The 26,780-nt window shown below is 42.2% G+C and overlaps 1 protein-coding gene and 1 long non-coding RNA gene across 2 annotated transcripts in view; both read right to left on the bottom strand.

The window, feature by feature from the left end:
• The window catches only part of LOC310730745, a 74,685-nt gene extending 73,536 nt beyond the window's left edge, over positions 1–1,149 (bottom strand). The window contains exon 1 of the long non-coding RNA XR_014534943.1: positions 986–1,149. This is a non-coding gene — a long non-coding RNA (uncharacterized lncRNA). The remainder of the gene's footprint in view (positions 1–985) is intronic.
• Positions 1,150–2,551: 1,402 nt separating this feature from the next.
• On the bottom strand, positions 2,552–17,922 carry ccdc78 (coiled-coil domain containing 78). Its single transcript, XM_083546680.1, has 14 exons — positions 17,703–17,922; positions 17,024–17,134; positions 15,268–15,354; positions 14,690–15,022; positions 14,555–14,605; positions 13,674–13,756; positions 13,430–13,508; positions 12,768–12,893; positions 11,328–11,509; positions 9,214–9,388; positions 9,031–9,059; positions 4,125–4,194; positions 3,814–3,914; positions 2,552–3,347 (listed from the first exon to the last, which is right to left on the bottom strand). Exons 1-14 carry the CDS (start codon positions 17,772–17,774, stop codon positions 3,221–3,223), a joined length of 1,626 nt encoding a protein of 541 aa, XP_083402806.1. The 5' UTR covers positions 17,775–17,922; the 3' UTR covers positions 2,552–3,220.
• Between the last annotated feature and the right edge of the window lie 8,858 nt (positions 17,923–26,780).

Raw genomic sequence — 26,780 nt, 5'->3', positions numbered from 1 at the left:
ACTTCAGAGTGGGAGAAGGCCTGATGTCCTAAGCAGAGAGCACACAGGGTCCTAAGCAGAGAGAACACTCACACGTGCACACGCACCACAGCACACCACACCTCACTGTGAACACTGCACTGCAACCAGGTAAGGAACCCACCCTAATCTTCTGCCACTGGCCACCCCACTCCTGAAGGCAAAAGAAGAAAACAAAAAGTAATTTAAAACAAAGGTTACAACAAGCAGCGCATACACCCTGGCTCTTGACACAGTCAACTGAAATAGGGCTGAAATAGGCAGAAAACCAATAAAAATCCGTACAAAGGCACATGAACAGAGGAGAGGTACTTTACATCACGAAATAAATTAAAAAGACAACTACACTTAAGAAAACAAAAAAACATTATACCACTATTTCAAACCCATAAAAATAATAGAAATCAAAAGAAATGGATTCCCATTAAAGTAGGGAAACCTCAACCCGATAAGGTTAGGAAAATAATAAACGAAATAATGAAGCTAATGCAAAAATAAATGATTAAATCACAACACAACGAATCAGGTAATGACTACCCTGTAACACGCCACTTCTAAATCAGTTACTCACACTACCGTTGGAAATAAGCACCATTCCCCCGGTCCAGCTGATCCTGCAGGAAGTTAAATGCTGCAACAAGAAACTGTTAGCATACAAGAGCAGCAAAATGTCAATCAGCTGGTGCCAAATGGAAGTAACACGGAGCTCCAGAGAACAGGAACGTAAATTAACAATGTCCAGCTGAACCCAGAAAAGCAGGCAACGCAGAGCGAAGCAGGCAAAGCAGAGCACGGATGATGTAGCGTGGAGCAGCTGCAGTCGGAAAAAGCAAACAGTCAAGCCAACATCAAAGCGGTGTAAACGATGCACATAGCGCAGGAAAGCCACACAGCAAGCGAAAAGCCCACTATAGCAGCCCACTACAGCAGCAGCCCACTGTAACGTCCCTTGCACATTGACCCGCACCTGTACGGCGACTCACGAGGCACGGATGCAGACGTTTAATAAACACGTCTTCCTGACCAACAATTAACGGCTTCTCCACAAAGCTCCTCAATCCACCCTTGCCACTATCCGCACGTAAACCCGGAAGTACGGCGGTTCGCTCGCGGACAAAGAGCAAACGCGCACACAACACAAACCAAAACAACTTTATAGGGAGGCAAATGAGCATAATCAGCCTCAGCTGACATCCGATCATACTGCTACATTCGTAAATGTTGAATTGATGAATTGTGCAGATGAATGTTGAAGGTCACTAATGAAGGCAAATGAACGGCGTCTGATCAACCAATAATCAACCAGTTCTCCAAAACAGCTCAAAGGTGAATCTGGTGAAGCTTCACTTGGAAAGTGAATACAAACGGAGAAAAACACAGAATTGTACATTCTGAAAATGGATGAACAACTAAGAAACAAACAAACACTTTATAGTACGGTAAAAGTGTGAATCCTGTCCAGCCTCTTGCAATCAATATAAACCAAATATTCAATCATAAAAAAGTGTTTCGCTGAAATCCATAGATGCCAAACAGAAGGAAGTCAAATTTTGTGTATTTTCAGTTGCTGTGATCCAAAACATAGTTTATATCAAAAACTGTGCAGCATCATACTGAAAACATGACTAAACATTTTGATAAATTTGGTTGTGAACAATGACAAAGAGACTTTTCATTCTGATGGGAATGAGATGTTCATTGACACAAATACTTTGTTTTGAGAGATGTACTAAGGATTTTGAGAAAATGTCAGGCTTTTGTAAGAAATCCAAAGTTGTGTGCTGTTTGTACACATTGTTTTGAGAAATGCACTCACTGAGTAGCAAATATTAAGGATGATTTGAGAAAACACTTCAAAGCAACTGAGAAAAACTATAATAATAATACTGGCAAATAGCAGTTTCTCTCTGATTGGTTGTCCTACACTGCAAGAAAACTTATTATAATATTAAATTATCATTGAAATTATCATCCAAAGAGAAGTTAGATAGCATGCTTCTTGGTAAATGTTACCTAATTCCATTGAATATGCACAAATGTACAATAGTAATTGGAGGCTGTCAGCTCATGTGTGCGATTAGTGACCTCATGGTGATTAGGAACAAAGATTTGGTTATGCAAATTTCATAATTATTGAAATAAAATGCTAATGTGTGATTTTAAAGTATGAATCTAAATTCATGGTTAATGTAGGAAACTATTGCAAAGTGCCATCGATTATGTGTCTCTATGTTTCTTGTACATCTCCACTGCCATATTTCAGTTTGTTAAAATTCTTTTTTTTTTTTTTTTTTTTATCGCATTCACTGTGTTCATCATAATCATTGCATTTTTCAACTTTGGATATTTCTGCAAGATGACTGCTTCCTTTAGTTTACTATTAACAAATATATATATATAGTGGATCAAACAGTTTGCATGTAAAAGAGAAACTGGTGAGTGAACAACTCTTTATAGCTGCTGTAACATAAGTGTGAACAGGAACTAACTTGAAAACATGTTATGTTTGATATCTTAACAAAAGCAAGTGCAGGTTTTAACAGGTTGAATTAAACCTCAAAATCAGTAGACAGGCAAAAAGTCAGATGACTAACAAAGTGTATAAAGTAGAGAAAGCTACAGTCTGAAACACAGTACAGAAACTGCTCAAGATCAAAGCAGAAAATGGGAAACAATGACCTAAAAACTAAAGCTATTGAGGACATTTACTTTCCAGCATGTTAAATAAATCATAGTCTTTTGAACTGTGGCTGTGATTGAATGTGTAGTCAGAAACAGGTGGGACTAATCAGTACAAGGGTAATCGTCAATGTGCAAGTGTGTGTTGGAAGTCAAGGACGAAAATCCAACAGTGTTCCATGCAGTCCGTGTCAGTGGCCGTGACCTGATAGAGCCCCTCTACCCCCCCCCCCCCAAAAGGGGCTACTGGATTCATTCTTCCTCTTTGTCTTCCTCTTGGTCAAAGGCCCGAGCATTTTGGATGGTTTAATTAAAATTTGTTGCAAAGTTTGGGGTCAGGAATGTCCTGGGCTGGTCCAGGTGGGGTTATCAGTGCCCTGATTTATACCAAAAAGTGAAAAGTGGATAGCAATGTTACATAAATAGATTGGGTGATATAAAAAAACAAACAAAAAAAACCTTTTCACACTAATTTTGTTGGGGAATAAAGATTCCCCAACACTTCTAGAGTTTTCTATTGTGTTTATACTTCATAGCTGGTATTATTTAGTGACTGGCGTAAAGGGCGGGGCTTTGATGCTTCAGCACTCTGTGATCGCCCTGCGTCTGACTGAAGCATCCTCCTCAACCGAGTGATTTCCAATTTGTACCTACACACACACACACACACACACACACACACACACACACACACACACACACACACACACACACACCATAAACAACAGCATTGTCATACAGACAAAATTAAGCTTTATTTTTATTATGTTTTACATGAAATGCATGAACAATGCAACTAAACAAAAATATTAAACAAAACCTACTTTATCTGTTCAAAATCTTATTTATGTTTCCATATGAATTGAATCTACAATTTCTTAGCAAATTGGTTTTCTCCCATGGCCCATGTTCACAATTGAAAACTTTCTTTGCATCGTAATCAACCCCAGGCGAGTAAAATCGGAAAATTTAATAGCCATTAGGTAATGTGAGAAAATTGCTCGCATTGCAGATGGCTGATTATATTCACACACTTAATTTAGCATTAACACCTGTTGTAAATGAACCTGTAAATGTACCTGTAGGGCGGAAACAGGACTGTGTTTGTGTGTTTACCTGCCCAGGTGATTATCCACATACTCCTGTAACTCCCTCAATTGCTCCTCTGCAACTGTTGCCCTGGTGATGAGCTGGAGGCGCTCTCTCTCATGCATCTCCTGGTGAAATGATCCAAGACCATAAGACGTGTGTATGAGACCACGTGTGTGAGACTGTGTGTATGAGACTGTGTGTATGAGACTCACCCTCTCCTTTACCTGGATAAGGTCATTGTAAGGAGAGGGGCTGTTGGCTTGGCTACGTAGTTACATGTTAGCTACCTATTCTAGCTAGCTACCTATGAAGCTAGCTAGCTTACCTACAGTTACCTGTGCAGTGACTGCGGTCTCTCGAAGTTGCTTCCTGATATCGGCCCAGGCTTCCTCAGTAAGCGTTACACTGCACAGCATTTAAAATACAACAACAAAATATAAACAAACTGTACAGAAACACTACAAGGATGAATGCAAATGTTCTGAAAAGTTTTGAGCTTTTTTTTCTCATTCAGAACATACATTCAGAAAAACATTCAGAAAAAGTGAGAACAGAATTCTACAAATGTTTGTATATTTATAAAAAAAAAAAAAAAAAAAAAAAAGGAAATCGCATGTACATGGATTAGATGCTTTACTCGGTAATAAGTTGAAGCACATTTGGCAGCAACTACAGCCTCAAGTTTTTTTTAGTATAATGCAACAAATGGGACTTTTTGCCATTCTTTGGGGCAAATCCTCTTAATCTGGGAGCGTCAGCATACAGCCACATTCAGGTCTCCACAGAGATATTCAACAGAGTTCAGGTCAGGGCTCTGGCTGTGCCGCTTAAGTACATTCACAGAGTCGTCTTTAATCCATACCCGTGTTGTCTTGGTTGTGTATTTAGGGTTGTTGTTATGCAGAAAGGTGAACCTTTGACCCAGACTAAGGTCCTGGGTGCTGCGGATTAGGTTTTTATTGAGAAGATCTCCGATCTTTGCTCCATCAAACTTTCCATCAATCCTGACCAACTGCCTTACCAAGTCCATGCTGCAGAAAAACAGCATGACCCTCACAGCATGATGCTGCAACCACCATGCTTTACTTCAGGCAAACTCCAAGCAGGCATCCATGGGTTTGGGTTCACAGAGGAGAGGCTTCAGTATAGACATCTTTGCCATAATTCCAAGATCAGTAGGGGGCGGCAGTGATGGTTGTTGTTCTGGAATTTTGTCCATCTTCACACATGGTCTCTGGAGCTCAGTCAGAGTGACCATAAGGTTCTTGCTCCTGATTGTGCCACACTTCTTCAATTTAAAAATTACTGAAGCCACTGTGCTCTTCAGGAATTTTCAGGTCCTTTAACCTATTGGCTTGGTTTCTGCTCTGATCTGCATTGTCAGCTGTGAGGCCTTTGATAGAGAGGTGTGTGTTTGTCCACATCATGTCCAATCAATAACCTTTTCCACAGACAGACTCCAGTCGAGGTGTAGAAACAGGTGTAGAGAAATAAGAAGCACCTGAGCTTATTTTCAAGTGTTATAAAGGGTCTGAATTCTAATGTAATCAAATCAAATCAAATCAAATTTTTATTCATCACATACACATACATACAGGGTACGACATGTAGTGAAATGTTTTATACGATGGTCCGGCATGAGGGAATAGGATGGGGGAAAAGAAGGCAGATAAATAAGTATAAGGTATAAAAACTATATAAAATAAAATAAAAATAAATAAAATAAAATAAAAGAATATAAGGTATAAAGATATATAAAAAGATAATGTATAAAACAAATATACATATAAACAGTAAACAATGTGTAGTAAAAAATGTAAACAATAGGCAATTTGTGGTGGGTTGTCCATAAAGTGTCCGTGTGCGGTATGGTGTGGTGTAAGGGTCCGTAAAGTGTCCATGTGCAATATGGTGTGGTATAAATAAAATAAAAAGCGCAGTGTGCTGTGCAAGTCCAGAGTTTAAAGTGTCGTGGTGCGAACGGTGAGATATGTTTAAAGTGACGTGGTGCGAAGGTGAATATATGTACAGAGAAGTGTGATGATGATGGAGAGAGTGGGCCAGTTCTAGATCCTGGGTGTTTCCTGGTTTAAACACCGGATGGCCTGCGGGAAGAAGCTCCTCCTCATTCTCTCTGTGTTCGCTTTCAGGGAGCGGAAGCATTTTCCTGAACGCAACAGAGAAAAGAGTCCATTGTTGGGATGGCTGAGGTCCTTCATAATCTTCCTAGCACTTGTCCAGCACCACGTGCTATAGATGTCCTGCAGGTTAGGGAGCTCAGTGTGGATGATACGTTCAGCTGAACGCACCACCCTCTGGAGGGCTCGTCTGTCCTGCATGGTGCTGTTCCCGAACCAGGAAGTGATGCTACCCGTCAGGACGCTCTCAATGGTGCAGGTGTAGAAGGTCTTAAGCACCTGAGAGGGTAGTTTAAAGTCCCTTAAGCGTCTCAGATGGTACAGACGCTGCCGGGCCTTCTTCACCAGGGTGTTGGTGTGACAGGACCAAGACAGATCCTGTGTGATGTTAACACCAAGGTACCTGAAACTGTCCACTCTCTCCACTGGGGTCCCGCTGATGTTTATAGGTTGGTATGACCGCTCCCGTTTTGTGCTGAAGTCCACGATTAATTCCTTAGTCTTGCTGACGTTCAGGAGAAGGTTGTTCTCCTGGCACCATCTCTCCAGGTTTTTAACCTCCTGTAGGTAGGCCGTCTCGTCGTTGTTGGAGATCAGACCCACCACAACAGTGTCGTCAGCAAACTTGATGATGGTGGTGGAGTTGGATGTGGCCACACAGTCATGTGTGTACATTGAGTAAAGCAGGGGGCTCAGAACACAACCCTGGGGGGCGCCAGTGCTGAGAGTGAGGGTGGATGAGGTGTGTTTTCCCACCCCTACAGCTTGTGGTCTGTCTGTCAGGAAGTTAGAGATCCATTGACACAGCGGCTGGCTGAGTCCCAGGACCTCCAACTTAGAGGTGAGTGTGGAGGGAGTTATGGTGTTAAACGCTAAACTGTAGTCCACGAACAACATCTTTGCATAGTTCCCATTTCTTTGGTCCAGGTGGCTCATCGTGGTGTGGAGAAGATGAGCAATGGCGTCCTCAGTAGAGCAGTTCTGACGGTACGCAAACTGTAGTGGGTCCAGTGTGTCTGGTAGTGAAGCAGTGATGAAGTCTCTGACCAGTCTCTCGAAGCACTTCATCACTACTGAGGTCAAGGCTACAGGGCGGTAGTCGTTAAGGCAGGCGGGCTGGGGTTTCTTCGGTACAGGAACAATTGTGGACTGTTTGAAACATGAGGGGACAACAGACTGTTCCAGTGAGAGGTTGAATATCTCCGTGAACACCGGTGCTAGCTGGTCAGCGCAGGCTTTCAGAACCCGGCCTGTGAGGCCATCTGGTCCTGCTGCCTTCCTGGTATTCACTCTCTTGAAAGCCCTCCTCACGTCATGCTCCGAGATGGTGAACGTGTTTACCTCTCCGGCTCTCTCGGCGTGCACGCTGGTTGTGCCACTAGCGTGGTTAGCTGCAGCCTCGAAACGAGCGTAAAAGGTGTTTAGCTCGTCTGCTAGAGAAGCGTCCGCATTCACCATTCTAGAAGATGGTGTTTTATAGTCCGTTATTGTTCTTAGTCCCTGCCACAGGTTCCTAGAGCCACCATGTTGAAACTGTGACTCTAGTTTCCTCCCGTAGCGCCGCTTTGCTTCCTTCACCGCTCTGCGAACACTGTAAGATGCAGCCTTGTACTCGTCCATGTCCCCGGTGGCGAGCCCCGTGTTGTAGGCAGCGGAGCGGGATCTCAGAGCGTCGCGGATGGTTTTATCCACCCACGGCTTCTGGTTGGGAAACGTTCTGATAGTGGTTTTCTGCACTGTATCATCAGCTAGTTTCCCGATGAATCCCACAACCGCTTCCGTAAACATGTTGACGTCATCAGAGCTGCGCCGGAACATGTCCCAGTCTGCGTCATCCAAAGCGTCCTGCAGAGCGGCCACCGATTGGTCAGTCCAGCGCGCGACCTCCCTCTGAACCGGAGCTTCCTGTTTCAGCCTTTGTTTGTAAACAGGCATGAGGAAGATGGCGGCATGGTCCGATTTCCCAAACGGTGGACGTAATTGTGCCTTGTAGCTGTTCTTGAATGGCGTGTAACAGTGGTCCAGTGTTCTTTTGCCCCTGGTAGGGCAGGTGATGTGCTGATGAAAGTTCGGTAGTGCACGCTTGAGGTTGGCACTGTTGAAATCTCCGACCACAATTAACGCAGCGTCCCGATGCTGTGTTTGGTGAAGAGTTATTGTCTCGTGTAAATCCCATACTGCAGTGTCCGTGTCCGCTTGAGGTGGAATATAAACGGCACTGACAATGACCAAACTGAATTCCCGAGGTAGATAGAAGGGCCGACATTTGATGGTCAGTAGTTCCAGATTTGGTGTGCAAGAGCGTGAAAGAGGAACGATGCTCGTGCTGTCGCACCAGTGGTTGTTCACCATCAGACACACTTCACCTCCTCTTGACTTCCCCGACTCCAGTGTTCTGTCCATGCGGTAAACCGAGAAGGACTCGGCCGGCTGGATGCGTGGTCCGGTACCGCTGGGTTCAGCCATGTCTCGGTAAAGCAGAGAAAGTTGCAGTCCCGAATGTCTCTCTGGAACTTGACCCTTGCCCTGAGGTCGTTGAGCTTGTTCTCCAGTGACTGGACGTTGGCTAACAGGATACTAGGTAAGGGAGCGCGATGTGCGCGTGCCCTCAGCCTGTTCCTGACGCCGACTCGTTCCCCCTTCGCGGACGCCGGTACGGGTCGCGTCCTTTGTTCACCCTCAGGATCTCGCTCGGCCAGCATGGGTCCGGGTTTAAAAACGGCGAAAGGTGAGTGCATTGTACACCAATAGATATAAGAGTGTCTCTGTCATATCTAATGATGTCCATCTTGTGTAGATGGAAGTGTAACTACTTAAATAAAAGTATAAAATAAACAAAAAAATAGAAAACGTAGCCGAAACAGTCGTGACGGCAGCCGACCTCACCGGCGCCATCTTGACTTTTTCTGTACATGCGATATTTCAGTTTCTTATTTAAAACATTTTACAGACATCATAGATTTGGGGGACTGTGTGATAAATGTGTGTAGATAAATTAAATAAAAAAATAAATGATTGTATTATCAGGCTGCAATATAACATTGAACAAAAGTAAAGAGGGTTTAAACCCTGTCTAAATGCACTGATGTTTAGATTCACTCACTTCTGAGACGACTGTGACATCAGAGAGACCTACAACAATAACAATAGCAATTCCAGTTCATTAGCAATCAGAGCTTCAGTGATAATCACACTAACACACACACACACACACACACACACACACACACACACACACACACACACACACACACACACACACACACACACACACACACACACACACCTGTTCTTGAGCAATTTTGAGTTGTGTCTCCAGGCGAGATTTGTCCTCTCTCAGCTTCTGTAGTTCTCTCTCAGTCTCTCCTCTAAGCTCCACCTCTGCAGGGTTAAAGATAGCTTCAGGTGGCCCAGCCTCGAGAGCATGCTCAGGGTGTGCCAGGATCTGCTCACGCTGCACTCTGGGAAAACATTATAAATAATGAACACTGTGTGTAATTGTGTAAAAGTTAAATAATAAGTAACCTGGTGGAGTAAATATAAAAAAAAAAAAAAATTTACAGCTACAAGAAATGTTGGAATGTTCAATAAACAACCTTAGGTACTGATGTTACACATTATAGCAGCTATAAACAGTTACCTTCTGAGTTTAATAAAACCAAAGAAATAATGATGGTCATGTTGTGGGTTTTTTCACAATCCATTAACTAGGTGTGGGAAAAGAATATTGTGACTGTTTGTCCTTGGTAAAAATTCAAAATGTTAATACCGTAATTTCCGGACTGTAAAGGGCACCCCTGTATAAGCCTGAATTTTACAATTTTTTTTTTTTTTAACATAAATAAGCCGCACCTTGTGTATAAGCCGCAGTACACTGTTTCTACACTGAAACTAATGAACTTTACACAGGCTTTAATGAAAGACAGTGTCTGTTACACGGTGTAACAGGTGAAATATGTTGTGGCTCCTTTAAGAGCAGAGCGGTATTTTGGGAATAGCCTGCCGCAGCATTTTCCGGTATTACTGCGTGTGTGTAAGACCGAGGATTATGTCCTTATTATTTTCTGATGCTCATTTCTAAGTTTCTTTGACTAACGCGTAACGCTGTTGCCAAGAAAAAAAAAAAAGCACGAGTTTTGGAAACCTGTCTGTGTTTATATGATTTCTGTTGTAACTGGAGTTAGCGAGCTCTCCCTTCACCCAGACTCAACGCGCTACAACGGCTTGTATCTAAACAGTAGCCGACCAAGAAAGTCATTGTTTACTGTCTTCCTCCTTCCTTTCACAACTATTTCTCTCGGGAGTTTATCTTTTGTCATCGTCATGCGTTTAAAAATCAACACTGGTGGAAGTTTTTTCTCCCGATGCCGTGCAGCTCAGAACACAGATGAGGTGCGTTTTTTCGTTTCACTTTGGAAATTTCATTGGTCTAATGTTGTGGGGTTCAGTTTTTTTGGCTTGAAGTTTGTGAAACCGGGAAAAACCCAGGAAAATTCCATAAATTAGCCGCTTCGTTGTTTAAGCCGCGGGGTTCAAAACGTGGGAAAGAAGTAGCGGCTTACAGTCCGAAAAATACAGTACATATTGAATGAAATGATTTTCAACTCTATATTTTATTTATTTTCAGTAACAAAAATTGTTAAAATGAGAAAACGTACAATTAGAAAGAAATAAGTTCTTTTTTAATTTGATGGCTGCAACAATCTTTTTCAAAAAGTTGTGGCATGTTTACCACTGAGTAGCATCAACTCTTCTTTTACCAACAGTATACGTCTGAAAACTTGGGGGTCCAGTTGCTGGAGTTTTGTGAGAGGAATGTTGTCCCATTTCGATCTGACACAGGATTCTAGTTGCTCATATATCCTGGGTCTTCTGTATCACATTTCTGTTTCATAATGTGCCAAATGTTTTCAGTCAATGAAAATTCTGGACTACAGGCAGGAAAGTTCAGTACGCAGACATTTCTACTATGAAGCCATGTGGTAATAATTGCAGTATGCATTTTGGCATTGTTTTGCTGAAGTATGCAAGGCCTTTCCTGAAAAGTCATTTGTTGAATGGAAGAATATGTTGCTCTAAAACCTGTATATATATTTTAACACTGGTGAAGCCTTTCCAAATGTTACATCTGTTTATTCCATAGGTACTAATGCACTCACATAGCATCAAAGATGCTGGCTTTACAACTGAGTGCTGATGATAAGCCGGATGATCCCTCTCCTCTTCAGTCTGCAGGATGTGGCGTCCATGGTTCCCAAAAAAAGTTCACATTTTAATTCGTCTGACCACAGAAAAGTTTTCCACTTTACCTCAGTCCATTTAAAATGAGCTTTGGCCCAGAGCTGTGTTTGTAATCATATATAAACTTCATATATACAGACATACTACTTGTGTGTTTACCTGTAAGCAGTAAGCAGTAGTTGGTGTGTGTTGTTAAGGTTGTGGAGGCGTTTGCGGTAGGTTCTCAGAGTGCTGGTCAGCTGCTCCTCTCTGGAACGATACGACAATCTAACTTCTTTCAGCATGGAGTCCACATACTCCTTCAGCTGCACGCTGTCCTCTCCATCTCTGCACACACACTCCTGTAGACATACCGACACAGACAACACTTTTGTATATTATCTCTTAGTGTTTGTATCTGCACTTAGTGTTTAGACGAGATTAGATCTCTGCTGGACTAAATACTGGGTTAAATCAGAAGCTGGAGTAGAATCATTTTAACATGACTCAACCAAATCTGAGCTTTATTACTGTTCATTATCCACTGTTACAAATCTTTCCATTAGCTTGATTAGCATTCGCCATATGGAGGCAGTAGTGTGGTGACGGATGTGTGGAGATAGTGATGTGTGTGGAGATAGTGATGTGAGCACACAGACATTCCAGGAGAATCTGTTTGCATTTGCCAGAAGGTGGTTGTTGGCATCAGTAATAATGCCAATTATTACGCCAATAATGCAATAATGCAGATATTGTGGTTCTGGAGCAGAAAGTTGCTACCAGAGTGGTTGGGCTGATATGTACCAAAAAAAAGGCAGTTTACATGGTGTATTTGGGTGCAGACAAGCCCTCATCCCTCTTCATCTATTTCTGTGACTCTTCCTGCTCTCCAATAGGGCCTCCCAAAAGTGGGTCCTTTCTTTTCTTCAGGTTGTAATCTGACCTCAATTCTGGGTGCAGCACATAGACTGAAAGTGAGGTTTGTGAATGGGAAAGGCTATCATATTATGTGACAAGAGAAGACAATCAATTATTTGACAATGTGTGTGTGAGGGTCATACAAAAATATAGCATAGTGTGGGATGTATAGGATTGGCTAAGAAAGTGTTGTTGGGACTGGAATAATCCAGTTGTCTTAGTTGTTATGGGCTTCATCTGCATGCCTCTGGCTTTTCTCACATTTGTTTTTACAGACACTTATTGGATGGGGTGCTGGGGGCATGTAGTCTCCGGCGGAGAAGGGAGGTAGTGCAACATCAGTTTTGCCATCAAATATGTGGTTGTTACCCATCAAAACAATCTGCTGGGACAAGCCTTCATCCTTTGTTTAGTGGCTCCACTGCAGGATAAATTTCAACACTTTCTTATTTGTATCTGGAACTTCACCCATTTAAGTGAAACTGAGGAAAGGTGAAGCAGAGGAGTTGTAAGGATCACATACTTGTGCTGTATATTAGTAAATATTGTTCTCTGCTTCAATGAGGGAAAACAGGGCTTAAGGTGAAATTGGTACAATTTATTACTCTAAAACTGCTGTATTATAATATTTGCTTGTAGTGTAGTGTATAAACCATGTAGTGTGTAGAATAGATGAACTGGGTAGTGTATATTTGTGTGTACCTTGATGTCGTGTATGTAGTGTGTCAGACGTGCCCTGTACTCCTGATTCAGTTCTTTTAGTTGATTCTGGAGTTTTGAGTTCTCAGCCTCCACCTCCTTTAACTGGTGTTGAGAGACAAGCAGTGACTACACACACACACACACACACACACACACACACACACACACACACACACACACACACACACACACAATTTGTGACAGTCAGAAGACAGCTGTGCTCATTTTGTGTATAATATTGTTAATGTTCTAACATTAAAATCTACACTCTGACCATTGAAATGTTGAGTTCTGACTGAGAAGCAGTTGTTTGTACATTAAACTAAAATTGGGAGAGAATTTACAGTCCCTGTCTGACCCCTTCCTCTGACCACTAACAAATTATACCTCGAACATGGCCATCAATCACAAATAGTCTCATAGTGGAGAAGAGTCCTCACAAGGAAATGGAATGTATGACATGGTGGACCAACAGGGGACATTCGGAATGTCCCAGTCAGGACTTTTTCTTTTTGCAAAACAAGTTTTTATCAAAAGCATTAATTAAACATTTAGTCAATGTTAGATTCAGGTGTAGTTTGGTGTTAATTATCTGCTTTAATAATGATGTAACTGTTAGAACATTGACGAGTAATAAGACAAATGTGTGTGTGAGTTTTTACAGCTGATTGCTGTGCAAGATCCTGTTGTGTGTTTCGGATTGCTCTCTTATTCTCCTGCTGCTCCTTTTCCATAGCCACACTTAGAAAACACACACACACACACACACACACACACACACACACACACACACACACACACACACACACACACACATACACACACACACATATATAGATATCATAAATCAGAATTTACTTATATTTACTCATTAAAATATTTGAAATATTCTGAAATTTTCCTCACATTTTCTCCTCCAGTCGCTGTTGTTGTTCTTCATAACTTTTTCTCATTCTCTCAAGCTCTTCCCTCAGCTCACAATGGGCCCTCTAAACAACCACATACATGCATGCATATAGACATACACATACACAACAGGAGAAAGCTAAACAATGGCAGAAATGATCAACAGTCATTATTTTAGTGGTCAGAAGAAATACATTGTAAGAATGTCTTCTGCACACAGAGACATGTTCAGGAGATCCCACCCCCCAACAGGACCACTGGACCCTGGTGATAATAGATTTGTGGATCTGAGGTGAGGTCTGACCAGCATATTGGGTTTAAAGGGAAGAAAGTGCAAACACAGGAGCATCGACTCAATTAATAATTCTAACCCAGTCTGTGATATGTTTCAAGCTGCTGCCTCAGTTCATTATTAAAATACATTTTTTTAATCAATTTGCTATTGCAGCTGGTTCTCATAAATCTTCTAACCTACCCCATTGTGGCCAATTGTACAATGAAGAAACTTAAGGAACAGCATAGAAGACAAAAGTTCCTCTCACAACAAACACCTCCTTATCATATACTTAACCATCTGCATCTTGTAAAGTGTAGGCATAGATTTGTGAAAAGTTCAGCAAAATGCAATGAGCCGGTATCATCAAAGAATTTGCTCAACTGTCATCTAAATCTATTGTACCAAATCCTAACGCATGTCTCAGGCTATGCAAACACTTCCATTTCCTCGAGGAAGATCTCAGAATCTGACTGTTAATTCTTGATCAAAGTGGATGACCTGGAGGAGCACATGGTAGTGGAAGTAATAAAAAATACACTAGTACAGGTTGTGTTGAAATGATGTATACATGTACACACAATACATGTAGGAAAAGTGTCCTCACATCTGTGTGTCTCTCTTCAGTGGCAGTGCATCCCCGCCTCAGTTCCTCTGTCTATAAGTGGATACATATATAGAGTCATAAAAGTCAGTGTGTGTGTTTGTGTGTGAGTATGTGTTTGTGTGTGTTGTGTCTCACCCTAATTCGGCTGTGTGACACTTTGTTGAGCAGAGCTCTGACTCTCTCCAGCTCGAGTGTGTTTGTGTGTTCTCGCTCTTTCTCATGCAGCAGTGTGTCATGTGTGTGTGCAAGCATCAGCAGCTCATCACTCAGCTCCTGTGAGTGTGTGATCTCACGCTCCAGACCCTCACTCACAGTCAAGAAGTTACTTTTTAGCACTGCATACTCCTCCACCAGATCCCGCTCATTACCCTCTGCAATCTGTAACCTTGATGATGACGACTCGGCCTCCCGCTTAAACCGCTCAAGCTCTGCCTCCAGATTTGACACCACACCTTCTTGACACAACACCTGATGGAGTTGGACAAAGATCATGGGCAAGACAGATGTGGTTCTGTGGCAGTTAGCATATGACATCAACCCTCATTCTGTTGTTGCCATGATAATATCAGTAGATATTATATTACAGCTCACATTTAAATCATTAAAACATGTCTTCTCAACACTATACATTGTATTCCCATAGTGTGTGTGTGTGTGTGTGTGTGTGTGTGTGTGTGTGTGTGTGTGGGTGGGTGTGTGTGTGCAGATGTTACCTTATTCTGCAACTCAAATATTTCTGCCTCATATTTCTCTCTCAATCTGTTGGCTTCAATCTGCACTTCCACCAGATCTTTGGAGAACTAAAAACATACATAAAAGTGCACATAATCCTCAAACAGCTTAAATTGGTCAGGGATTCAAAGTGCTAATTTTAGTTCTTGGTGGAAATTTAAGTCTTTTTGTAGTCATTTAAAAAAAAACAGTTTAGCCAACTAGGGGACATTTATTCCACTGCCATGGTCCAGGACACAGAAAAGATGACCCCTGTTTTAGCCTGTCTAAATTGCTTCTCCAACAAATCACACTGATCATCAAATATTACTACTGGCATATAAATCACTGAAAGGTTTCACAACGCAGCACCTGAGAGAACATTGTTCTATTATGATCTGTTATGCAGAACTACAGCAGGGGGCAGAGCTTTCTCTTATGAAGCCCAGTTATGGAACAACCTTCCATTTAGTGTTCAGCACTCAGACACAGTCTCAATGTTTACATTTGGGTTGAAAACATATTTGTTTAGTCAAATCTTTTTCTAGATAAACACGTAGATCTGGAGGGGTCATGGTTACGGTGTACTTTGGTGAGCTGGGATGTTTAAATGCAGTCACGCCACACTCTTCTGTGGTGACTCTGGTCGTGTCATAGCTTCCTGTGTTTGACTGGTTTGCTGAGAGTTCCGTGTTTATAGTTTGTTCTGCGTTTTCAGCTTTCTGCCTTGTGCCTGTAGCTCGTTATCGCAACTACCACTAGTGTTAATTACATTCATTGCCTCACACAGCTTATCTGAACTCTATTCGCTGTTATAAGCACTTTGTTGGTTGAGTGTCTGCCTTTGAGCACAGGTGAGGACTTGTTCGAGTTGCACACGATGCAGTTGGATCCACTACCTACATGTAAAGCAGACGTCACATGAGATCAGCTTCCACTGTTATGCTGATGATACCCAGCTATATATTGCATCAAAACCAGATGAAACATCTCAATTGGCTCAGATACCTGTGTGTGTTAAAGAATTAAAAGATTGGTTGGCTCATAATTTTCTATTATTAAATTCTGATCAGATGGAGATTTTGTTCATCAGCATAAAGAACCAGTACACAGAAGCTCCAGCATCTCAACCTGCATTTAGATGGATGTTCTGTAACCACTAGTTCAACAGTAAAAGACCTGGGAGTTATTTAGACACCAACTTGTCTTTTAAAAATCATATCAACCAAGTTAAAAAAACAGCTTCTTTCACCTTAGAAATATTTCTAAGCTAAGAAACATGTTGTCTGTATCTGATGCAGAGAAGCTCGTCCATGTGTTCATGACCTCCAGACTGGACTATTGTAATGCAGTACTAGGTGGATGTCCTGCATCATTAATAAACTTAAAAAAAAAATTAATTAATGTCACTCTGCTCCGAAGCCTTGGTGACAGTGTCACTCTAGAGTCTAGACCCTCAAAGGGAATCAATTGGCCTTCAGATCACCGTAGAGGATGTTGCTCTGCCTCCAAGACTTGCAGAGGATGTCGCTCTGCCTTGGACGCTCACATGGGACATCACTTTATTTCCGAACCCTGGTTCTTACTGCCTTGTTGGCCATACAATCCAGGTACCTGCCAGAAGCCTGTATGGGCTCCAAAGGCTATGTTTGCTGGGTAACTGATTGCAAGCATTCACTCTTAACTTGTCATCTAGCTCTGGTATGTAAAAAACAGCTAAAAGAGTATACTTGAGGGAAAAATGGAAAATGTTTCCACCTTCAATTTCTCCTGTTCACTTTGCACCAGTCTGGAGCTCAGGTCCTGGTTGGAGGCAGCATGCTGAGCCGCTCTGCTTTGTGTGGAACCCAGTTTATTAGACAGATAAACCTACACAAACACACACACACACACTCACACACACGCACACGCACACACACACACACACAATTGAAAGCAATTCATTTGTTTCATTGGATGCATCAGGCACATTATCATTGATTAACACACTCAATCAAACCTTTAACAAATGCTTGTACATTCATTATCTACTGAATGTGAACACAAAGAGTCCAATCACATGGTTTTACTTGCTTCCATCTTTCCTCCTGCTCACTCCAAGATTAAAACCACAATGAAATAAAAATGTTTTATATCATAGGAAATGTTTCTTCATCTTTGCTGTTCTTTCAACTCTCTGTTTTGTTTATTTCCTGAATCAATGTAACCAAAGACAAAACATAGCCATAAATGTGCACTTTATTTCATTACTCAGCTATCTGAATGTTTTCCTACAGTGTGACTACACTTTGTTAGATGACTAAATATTTGAAGATGAACATTTAAGACAGAGCGAAAGAGTTGTAACAGGAAACAGAAACCACCACTTTACTATTTAAGATCCAATTCAGAACCTTTGAGTAAAATTCAGTTTCAGTAAATAAAGATCAATTCTTACGTTCTCTTCTGTCAGAAAGCGAATTTTCTCCTTCAGTTCCTCTGATGAACTCTCTCGTTTCTCCTCAGCCATTCTCTAATGCAAACCAAATCTTTAGTGTGTGTTAGACTTATTACAGCGTCTCCATAAACACAGCACTGCTGCTATGGGTTTCTCACACGCACAAACACCCCCCGCACACACACACACACACACACACACACACACACACACACACACACACACGCTTCACAAGATTTAAATACAGTGTTATTTGTATGGCACTTTTAACAACAGAGATTGTCCCAAGTCAACTTTACAGAAATAATACAGAAATATTCAACAAGTTTTATCCTAAAAACTTCTCTGAGATGATATAATTAAAGAATCTTTACACGAACCAGACTAAGAATGGAACCCATCCTTATATGGGTGACACGATTGTCCATTCATTATAGTTCCATTATTAATAAGGTTATCACCTGATCACTGATGGAGACTTTAATGCTCGTCTCAAACTCTAATGTAAAATACAACTAAAGGAGTAATTCATGCTCTGAAACCTACCTTCAATTTGCCATTATAGTTTGATGATTGTTTATCAATTGATGAAGACTCGAGTGTAAAACACCTACAGTAAGTGATCTAATCCTGATAGAACTCTGCAGTGCTCTTCACAGGCTCTAAGTACTCCAGTGCTCCGAGCAGAAGCTGTGGTATCTAAGGGAGGGAAAGAAAATATGAGTTGAATGTCATCTGCATAGCAGTGGTAAGAAAACCAATGCGAGGAGATGACTTCACCAATGAAGTGGGACAGAGGGAGAAAATGAGGGGACCAAGTACCAAGCTTTGTGGGACACCAGTGGTGAGTCTGCATGGGGCAAATGTGGATCCCCTCCATGTTACCTGGTATGAGAGACCTTCCAGGTAGGAAGCAAACCATTCCCATGCTGTTTCACATATACCGAGGCTCTTGAGGGTAGACAAGAGAGTCTTGTGGTTGACTGTGTCAAATGCTGCTGAAAGGTCCAGGTAGTATCTAATTCTTGTTCCATGAACAGAGCCTGCTCGGACCCCTGACCTCTGGGGTGCCTAGCGCTGGAGCTATACCATGGTTCAGCTCTAGGGGCCTCCCAAGTCTGCTACTGTGGCCAGAGAGGTCTTCTATTGAAGTTAACGGTCCTCAGACCCATCAGCTCCCAGGGCTTTGGCCTTAAGCGTCGCACAGGATCCCTGGCAGGGGTGTCTCAGTCGCCACGCTCTGCCTTTTCACCCTAGGATACCCGAAAGTTCTGGTTTGTGGTTGGGGCTGCGCCTGATGAGCAGCCCCACAAGAGCGATGTGGGAGATAGCGTGAAACACCGCAGACTGCTTTTTGGCCTCCTGAAACCTTTTGATGACCACATTAACAGCTTCAATGGCCCTAGCGGGCTCTTTCATTGTCATGAGAGTCTGTAGCACACAGCAAAGCTTTTGGATTTTCTGGGCGCTCGAGGTGTCTCCCACGTCTAACTCCCATAAGTAGGTCAACATGATAGGCCTGCAGCACAGCCATTGTGTGACATAAACCATGCCCATCAGCAGCGAGGCAAACTGCCATTGGGTAGAACGACCTTGGAGGTCAGGAAAGGTCGGGGGAAGCATGGAGCGAGCCAAAACAGTCCAAGATTCAGAGAGCTGGCAAAGATAGCAACATAGGCGGAGCAAAAACAAAAACCGAAAAATAGTCCAGAGTCCAATCCAAAGCAGAACAGGAACAGGATCAGGAATCAGGAACAGGATCCAGGGCAGGCAGGGTGGCAAGAATAATCTCAGAGGTTAGAGAGCCGGTAACATAATCTGGCCTCGAGCTAAAGTCAAGGTGTCCATATATACCACTTGGCACGGGAAAAACGACAAGATGTCCGACAACCCTAAAGTGCACACAATCAGGATCTTGAAAATGTTAGCAACTCTTGCAGTCATTTTCCAGCTGTTCAAAAATAGATTTTTGCTTGTCCTGGCAACTGAGATCCCAGTTCCTGCCATGACTTCCTCACTTATTGCTATCTCACTTTTGAGCTGAAATTCTCCTTATTCGTTAAGAATTGTTTGAAGATTGCCTACATGATCAATGCCCTCAAATAGAGTCTTCAAAATTCCGTCTTTCAAAAAGCTGCTCACTTTTCTACAAAGTTCCTTGGGCATGTTGGAGTATCCTATCCAATTCTGCACCCTGGTGCATTCGGAGCACTTGAAATGAGAACACCCTCAAAGTTTTCTTCTAAGTACGTCTTTCAAAATAATTTTGCTCTCTGGTACCCTCCAGGCACTGTCAAGGCCTTCATTGACCTAGTTGCTTGTCTAGACATCTGAATCAGAGAAAATAAGCATAGCGAGAGGCATTCTGCGAGAGAAACACCAGAACCATCACAGCCAGGAAGGGGCTGTAATATTGTTACTGAGCATTCGTAAGGGGTACAAGTGAAAGATGACTTTTAACACCCCCACTGGACACTATGGTTATGGCCATACATTTGGCCTTACAAACACGCTAACAGTCTTCCATGCACTTCCAACACATCAACGTGCTCCGAGACATGTTCAACCACTTCATGTTTGTGTCCTTGTATCGATAACAAAATCTTAATATTCTCCAAGTCACTCTCGGAGCATGTGGAAGCAGATTCTTTTCCAGCTCCTGGATAACCAACTGTATGTCAAAGCTGAGAAATGTGTAATTTAATGTGGCATACAGATGAAGCTGAAGAAACTCAAGGCAATTACTAAATGGCCCACTCCCTTCAAGGTAAAACAAGTTCAACAGTCCTGGGGTTCCCTAACTTCTACAGGCATCTGAACTCCTGAAAGAGAAGCTGGCTCTCAAGGAGCTCCCTTCAGTGGCTCCTCCCTTTTGTGTCTCTCTCCCCGAGAGCCTGACATAGGAGCAATACTGGGGCTTGAACCTCCAACTTTCCAAGCAGCAACCCAGCACCTTAACCACTGAGCTAGCACTCCCCATGTAGGGTGAGCCATTATTCCACACCTTTGGAGCACAGAGGGTTTAGGGCTTTGCTCAACAGTCCAAAAGTGGCAGATTAGCAAAACCAGAGCTTGAACCCCCCGCCTTCCAATCATCAAACTGGTGCCTTAAGCACTGAGCGTACACTTCCCCAAGATAGGCAGATAGTAAACAGTGACATGATAATCTCAGTGTCCACTGGAAGAAGTTTGTGTACAGGGTCAGCAATGTGACTCAGACTGCCTTGCACCAATTTTGTTTGCTATAAACCCTTTGAATACCAGGATAAACCTCTCAAGAACTGAACCTGTAATTCAGTCACCCAGACATCCCAATCTTGGTTATTGTGAAAGTCACTCAGATCCTTTCACTTGCCCATTTGTCCCATTTCCAACATATCAATTGTAACTGACTCGTCACTTGCTCCCTAATAAATTTGACCACATTGCAGATTCCAATGTAACTTGAATAATCAGTGTGTTTCATTTCGACTGGCAGTGGTTTTAATGTAATTACTCATCAGTCTAAAAACTGTTGTTATTGGGGAACACACACACACACATGCACACACACACACACACACACACACACACACACACACACACACACACACACACACACACACACACACACCATTAACAACACCTCCTAATACACATTCAGTAGCTTATTATACAGGCTTCTTTGTTCATCCTATTGTTTATATCCAGATCTGTAGGCCATCCACATACTAATCTAAACACACACACACACACACACACACACACACACACACACACACACACACACACACACACACACACACACTATTGTATTACTGAATACCAAATTTCCTTACTGCTTTAAGAATGCATACACAAACACAAATAATCACACACAACAGTTAGTTATCTGACAAGTTTGTGTCTCATGTTGTGACCTGTGTATGCGGTGAGTAATGTGTGCCATCTACAGGCTAAACTTGGAATTGCTCTAATATTCAGTATAATAATCTGATTTCAGTTATAATCATGCTGTAATTAGACTTTAACAAAGTAATCTAAACTAGCAAACTAGCCAGTGATATCACCATGCTATTGCTTCCAGTTATTGTCTGGTCTAATGCAAAGAGGTTTAGCTAAATGTAAATGCCTCAGACTAAATAAAGTTTGCTGGTTAAAAGGATGTTTTGTGTTTTATTTTTGTCAAAAAAGTAAAAAAAGATCACATAAGTCACACTGTGTTGGAACTTTATTTATATACAATAGCTCTGTTATAACACAGTTGTGAAGTAGTAATATGACCTTAGTCTGCATTAACACAATATGATGTAATAAAAGTGAAATTAAAAGATTAATCACAAATATTCACATAATTACACAAACTAGACTTTTGTATCAGTATAAAGACTTTCCTCTGTCTGTACTCCGATTCAATTCTACTGTATGAAGTGAAAATACTTTATACAAATCACATTTACATTTAATTTAAAACAAATATGATCATGAAATTATGTGTTTTTGTAAGTTTCTCCTCATAATCCTCTGTGTGTGAGTCTCAGATCAGATCCTGTAATAAAGGAGAGTAAAATGATCAGATTTTTATTACATTTATCATAATCAGTATTTACACTCTACACAAAATCAGTGTTGATCTTCTGAGTGTAGAATCTTAAAGCTGTTTGAGTGTTTAACAGCTCCAATGTACAGGATTTATACTGCAGAGCCCCAAATACACACATTCCACTAGAACATAAACAGAAATGTAGAACCTGCATACAAATGAACAGTAACTCAGTAACTCACTGTAGTGTCTCCAGTTTACAGTGTGGATCCTTCAGTAGATCAGAGAGCAGCTTCACTCCTGATTCTCCTGCTTCATTGTAGTTCAGATTCAGTTCTCTCAGGTGTGATGAGGTGTTTGACCTCAGAGCTGAAACCAGAGCAGCACAACCTTCACCTGTAATACTGCAGCGTACCAGCCTGTAGAGAGATCAACAATTATAGATCAGCAACTTACTGAATTTATGAATGTGGAAAACTATAGCAGTTTTTGCTGCTTTATTTAAATTGTGCTTCAGGACACACAACATTTTATTCATCCAAAACAGCCATATGACAGAAATGCAGGATCTACAGTGTGTAAGTGATGATCTGACCTCAGTATCTCCAGTGTACAGTGTGGATTCTCCAGTCCAGCAGAGAGCAGCTTCACTCCTGAATCCTGCAGTTTATTATCACTCAGGTCCAGTTCTCTCAGACTGGAGAAGTTTGAACTGAGAACTGAGGACAGAATTCTACAGCTTTCACCTGTGAGATCACACACACACAACCTGGGAGAGAAATGATGATAAATCAAAACACTGATATCTCTCACACACACACACACACACACACACACACACACACACACACACACACACACACACACACACACACACACACACAACCTGGGAGAGAAATGATGATAAATCAAAACACTGATATCTCTCACACACACACACACACACACACACACACACACACACACACACACACACACACACACACACACACACACAACCTGGGAGAGAAATGATGATAAATCAAAACACTGATATCTCTCACACACACACACACACACACACACACACACACACACACACACACACACACACACACACACACACACACACAACCTGGGAGAGAAATGATGATAAATCAAAACACTGATATCTCACACACACACACACACACACACACACACACACACACACACACACACACACACACACACACACACACAACCTGGGAGAGAAATGATGATAAATCAAAACACTGATATCTCTCACACACACACACACACACACACACACAACCTGGGAGAGAAATGATGATAAATCAAAACACTGATATCTTTCACACACACACACACACACACACACACACACACACACACACACACACACACACACACACACACACACACACAACCTGGGAGAGAAATGATGATAAATCAAAACACTGATATCTCTCACACACACACACACACACACACACACACACACACACACACACACACACACACACACACAACCTGGGAGAGAAATGATGATAAATCAAAACACTGATATCTCTCACACACACACACACACACACACACACACACACACACACACACACACACACACACACACACACACACAACCTGGGAGAGAAATGATGATAAATCAAAACACTGATATCTCTCACACACACACACACACACACACACACACACACACACACACACACACACACACACACACACACACACACACACACACAACCTGGGAGAGAAATGATGATAAATCAAAACACTGATATCTCTCACACACACACACACACACACACACACACACACACACACACACACACACACACACACACACACACACAACCTGGGAGAGAAATGATGATAAATCAAAACACTGATATCTCTCACACACACACACACACACACACACACACACACACACACACACACACACACACACACACACACACACACACACACACACAACCTGGGAGAGAAATGATGATAAATCAAAACACTGATATCTCTCACACACACACACACACACACACACACACACACACACACACACACACACACACACACACAACCTGGGAGAGAAATGATGATAAATCAAAACACTGATATCTCTCACACACACACACACACACACACACACACACACACACACACACACACACACACACACACACACACACACACACACACACACACACAACCTGGGAGAGAAATGATGATAAATCAAAACACTGATATCTCTCACACACACACACACACACACACACACACACACACACACACACACACACACAACCTGGGAGAGAAATGATGATAAATCAAAACACTGATATCTCTCACACACACACACACACACACACACACACACACACACACACACACACACACACACACACACACACACACACAACCTAGGAGAGAAATGATGATAAATCAAAACACTGATATCTCTCACACACACACACACACACACACACACACACACACACACACACACACACACACACACACACACAACCTGGGAGAGAAATTATGATAAATCAGAACACTGACATCTCACACACACACACACACACACACACACACACACACACACACACACACACACACACACACACACACACACACACACAACCTGGGAGAGAAATTATGATAAATCACAACACTGACATCTCACACACACACACACACACACACACACACACACACACACACACACACACACACACACACACACACAGACACACAACCTGGGAGAGAAATGATGATAAATCAGAACACTGACATCTCAAACACACACACACACACACACACACACACACACACACACACACACACACCCTGGGAGAGAAATGATGATAAATCAAAACACTGATATCTCTCACACACACACACACACACACACACACACACACACACACACACACACACACACACACACACACACACACACACACAACCTGGGAGAGAAATGATGATAAATCAAAACACTGATATCTCTCACACACACACACACACACACACACACACACACACACACACACACACACACACACACACACACACACACACAACCTGGGAGAGAAATGATGATAAATCAAAACACTGATATCTCTCACACACACACACACACACACACACACACACACACACACACACACACACACCCTGGGAGAGAAATGATGATAAATCAAAACACTGATATCTCTCACACACACACACACACACACACACACACACACACACACACACACACACACACACACACACACACACACACACACACACACAACCTGGGAGAGAAATTATGATAAATCAGAACACTGACATCTCTCACACACACACACACACACACACACACACACACACACACACACACACACACACACACACACACACACACACACACACAACCTGGGAGAGAAATGATGATAAATCACAACACTGACATCTCACACACACACACACACACACACACACACACACACACACACACACACACACACACACACACACACACACACACACACAGACACACAACCTGGGAGAGAAATGATGATAAATCAGAACACTGACATCTCAAACACACACACACACACACACACACACACACACACACACACACACACCCTGGGAGAGAAATGATGATAAATCAAAACACTGATATCTCTCACACACACACACACACACACACACACACACACACACACACACACACACACACACACACACAACCTGGGAGAGAAATGATGATAAATCAAAACACTGATATCTCTCACACACACACACACACACACACACACACACACACACACACACACACACACACACAACCTGGGAGAGAAATGATGATAAATCAAAACACTGATATCTCTCACACACACACACACACACACACACACACACACACACACACACACACACACACACACACACACAACCTGGGAGAGAAATGATGATAAATCAAAACACTGATATCTCTCACACACACACACACACACACACACACACACACACACACACACACACACACACACACACACACACACACACACACACACACAACCTGGGAGAGAAATTATGATAAATCAGAACACTGACATCTCACACACACACACACACACACACACACACACACACACACACACACACACACACACACACACACACACACACACCCTGGGAGAGAAATGATGATAAATCAAAACACTGATATCTCTCTCACACACACACACACACACACACACACACACACACACACACACACACACACACACAACCTGGGAGAGAAATGATGATAAATCAAAACACTGATATCTCTCACACACACACACACACACACACACACACACACACACACACACACACACACACACAACCTGGGAGAGAAATTATGATAAATCAGAACACTGACATCTCACACACACACACACACACACACACACACACACACACACACACACACACACACACACAACCTGGGAGAGAAATGATGATAAATCAAAACACTGATATCTCTCACACACACACACACACACACACACACA

The sequence above is a fragment of the Silurus aristotelis genome, assembly GCF_946808225.1.
Source record: "Silurus aristotelis genome assembly, chromosome: 1".
Lineage (NCBI taxonomy): Eukaryota > Metazoa > Chordata > Actinopteri > Siluriformes > Siluridae > Silurus > Silurus aristotelis.
The sequence above is the reverse complement of the archived record's forward strand: the minus strand, read 5'-3'. Positions and strand labels throughout refer to the sequence as shown.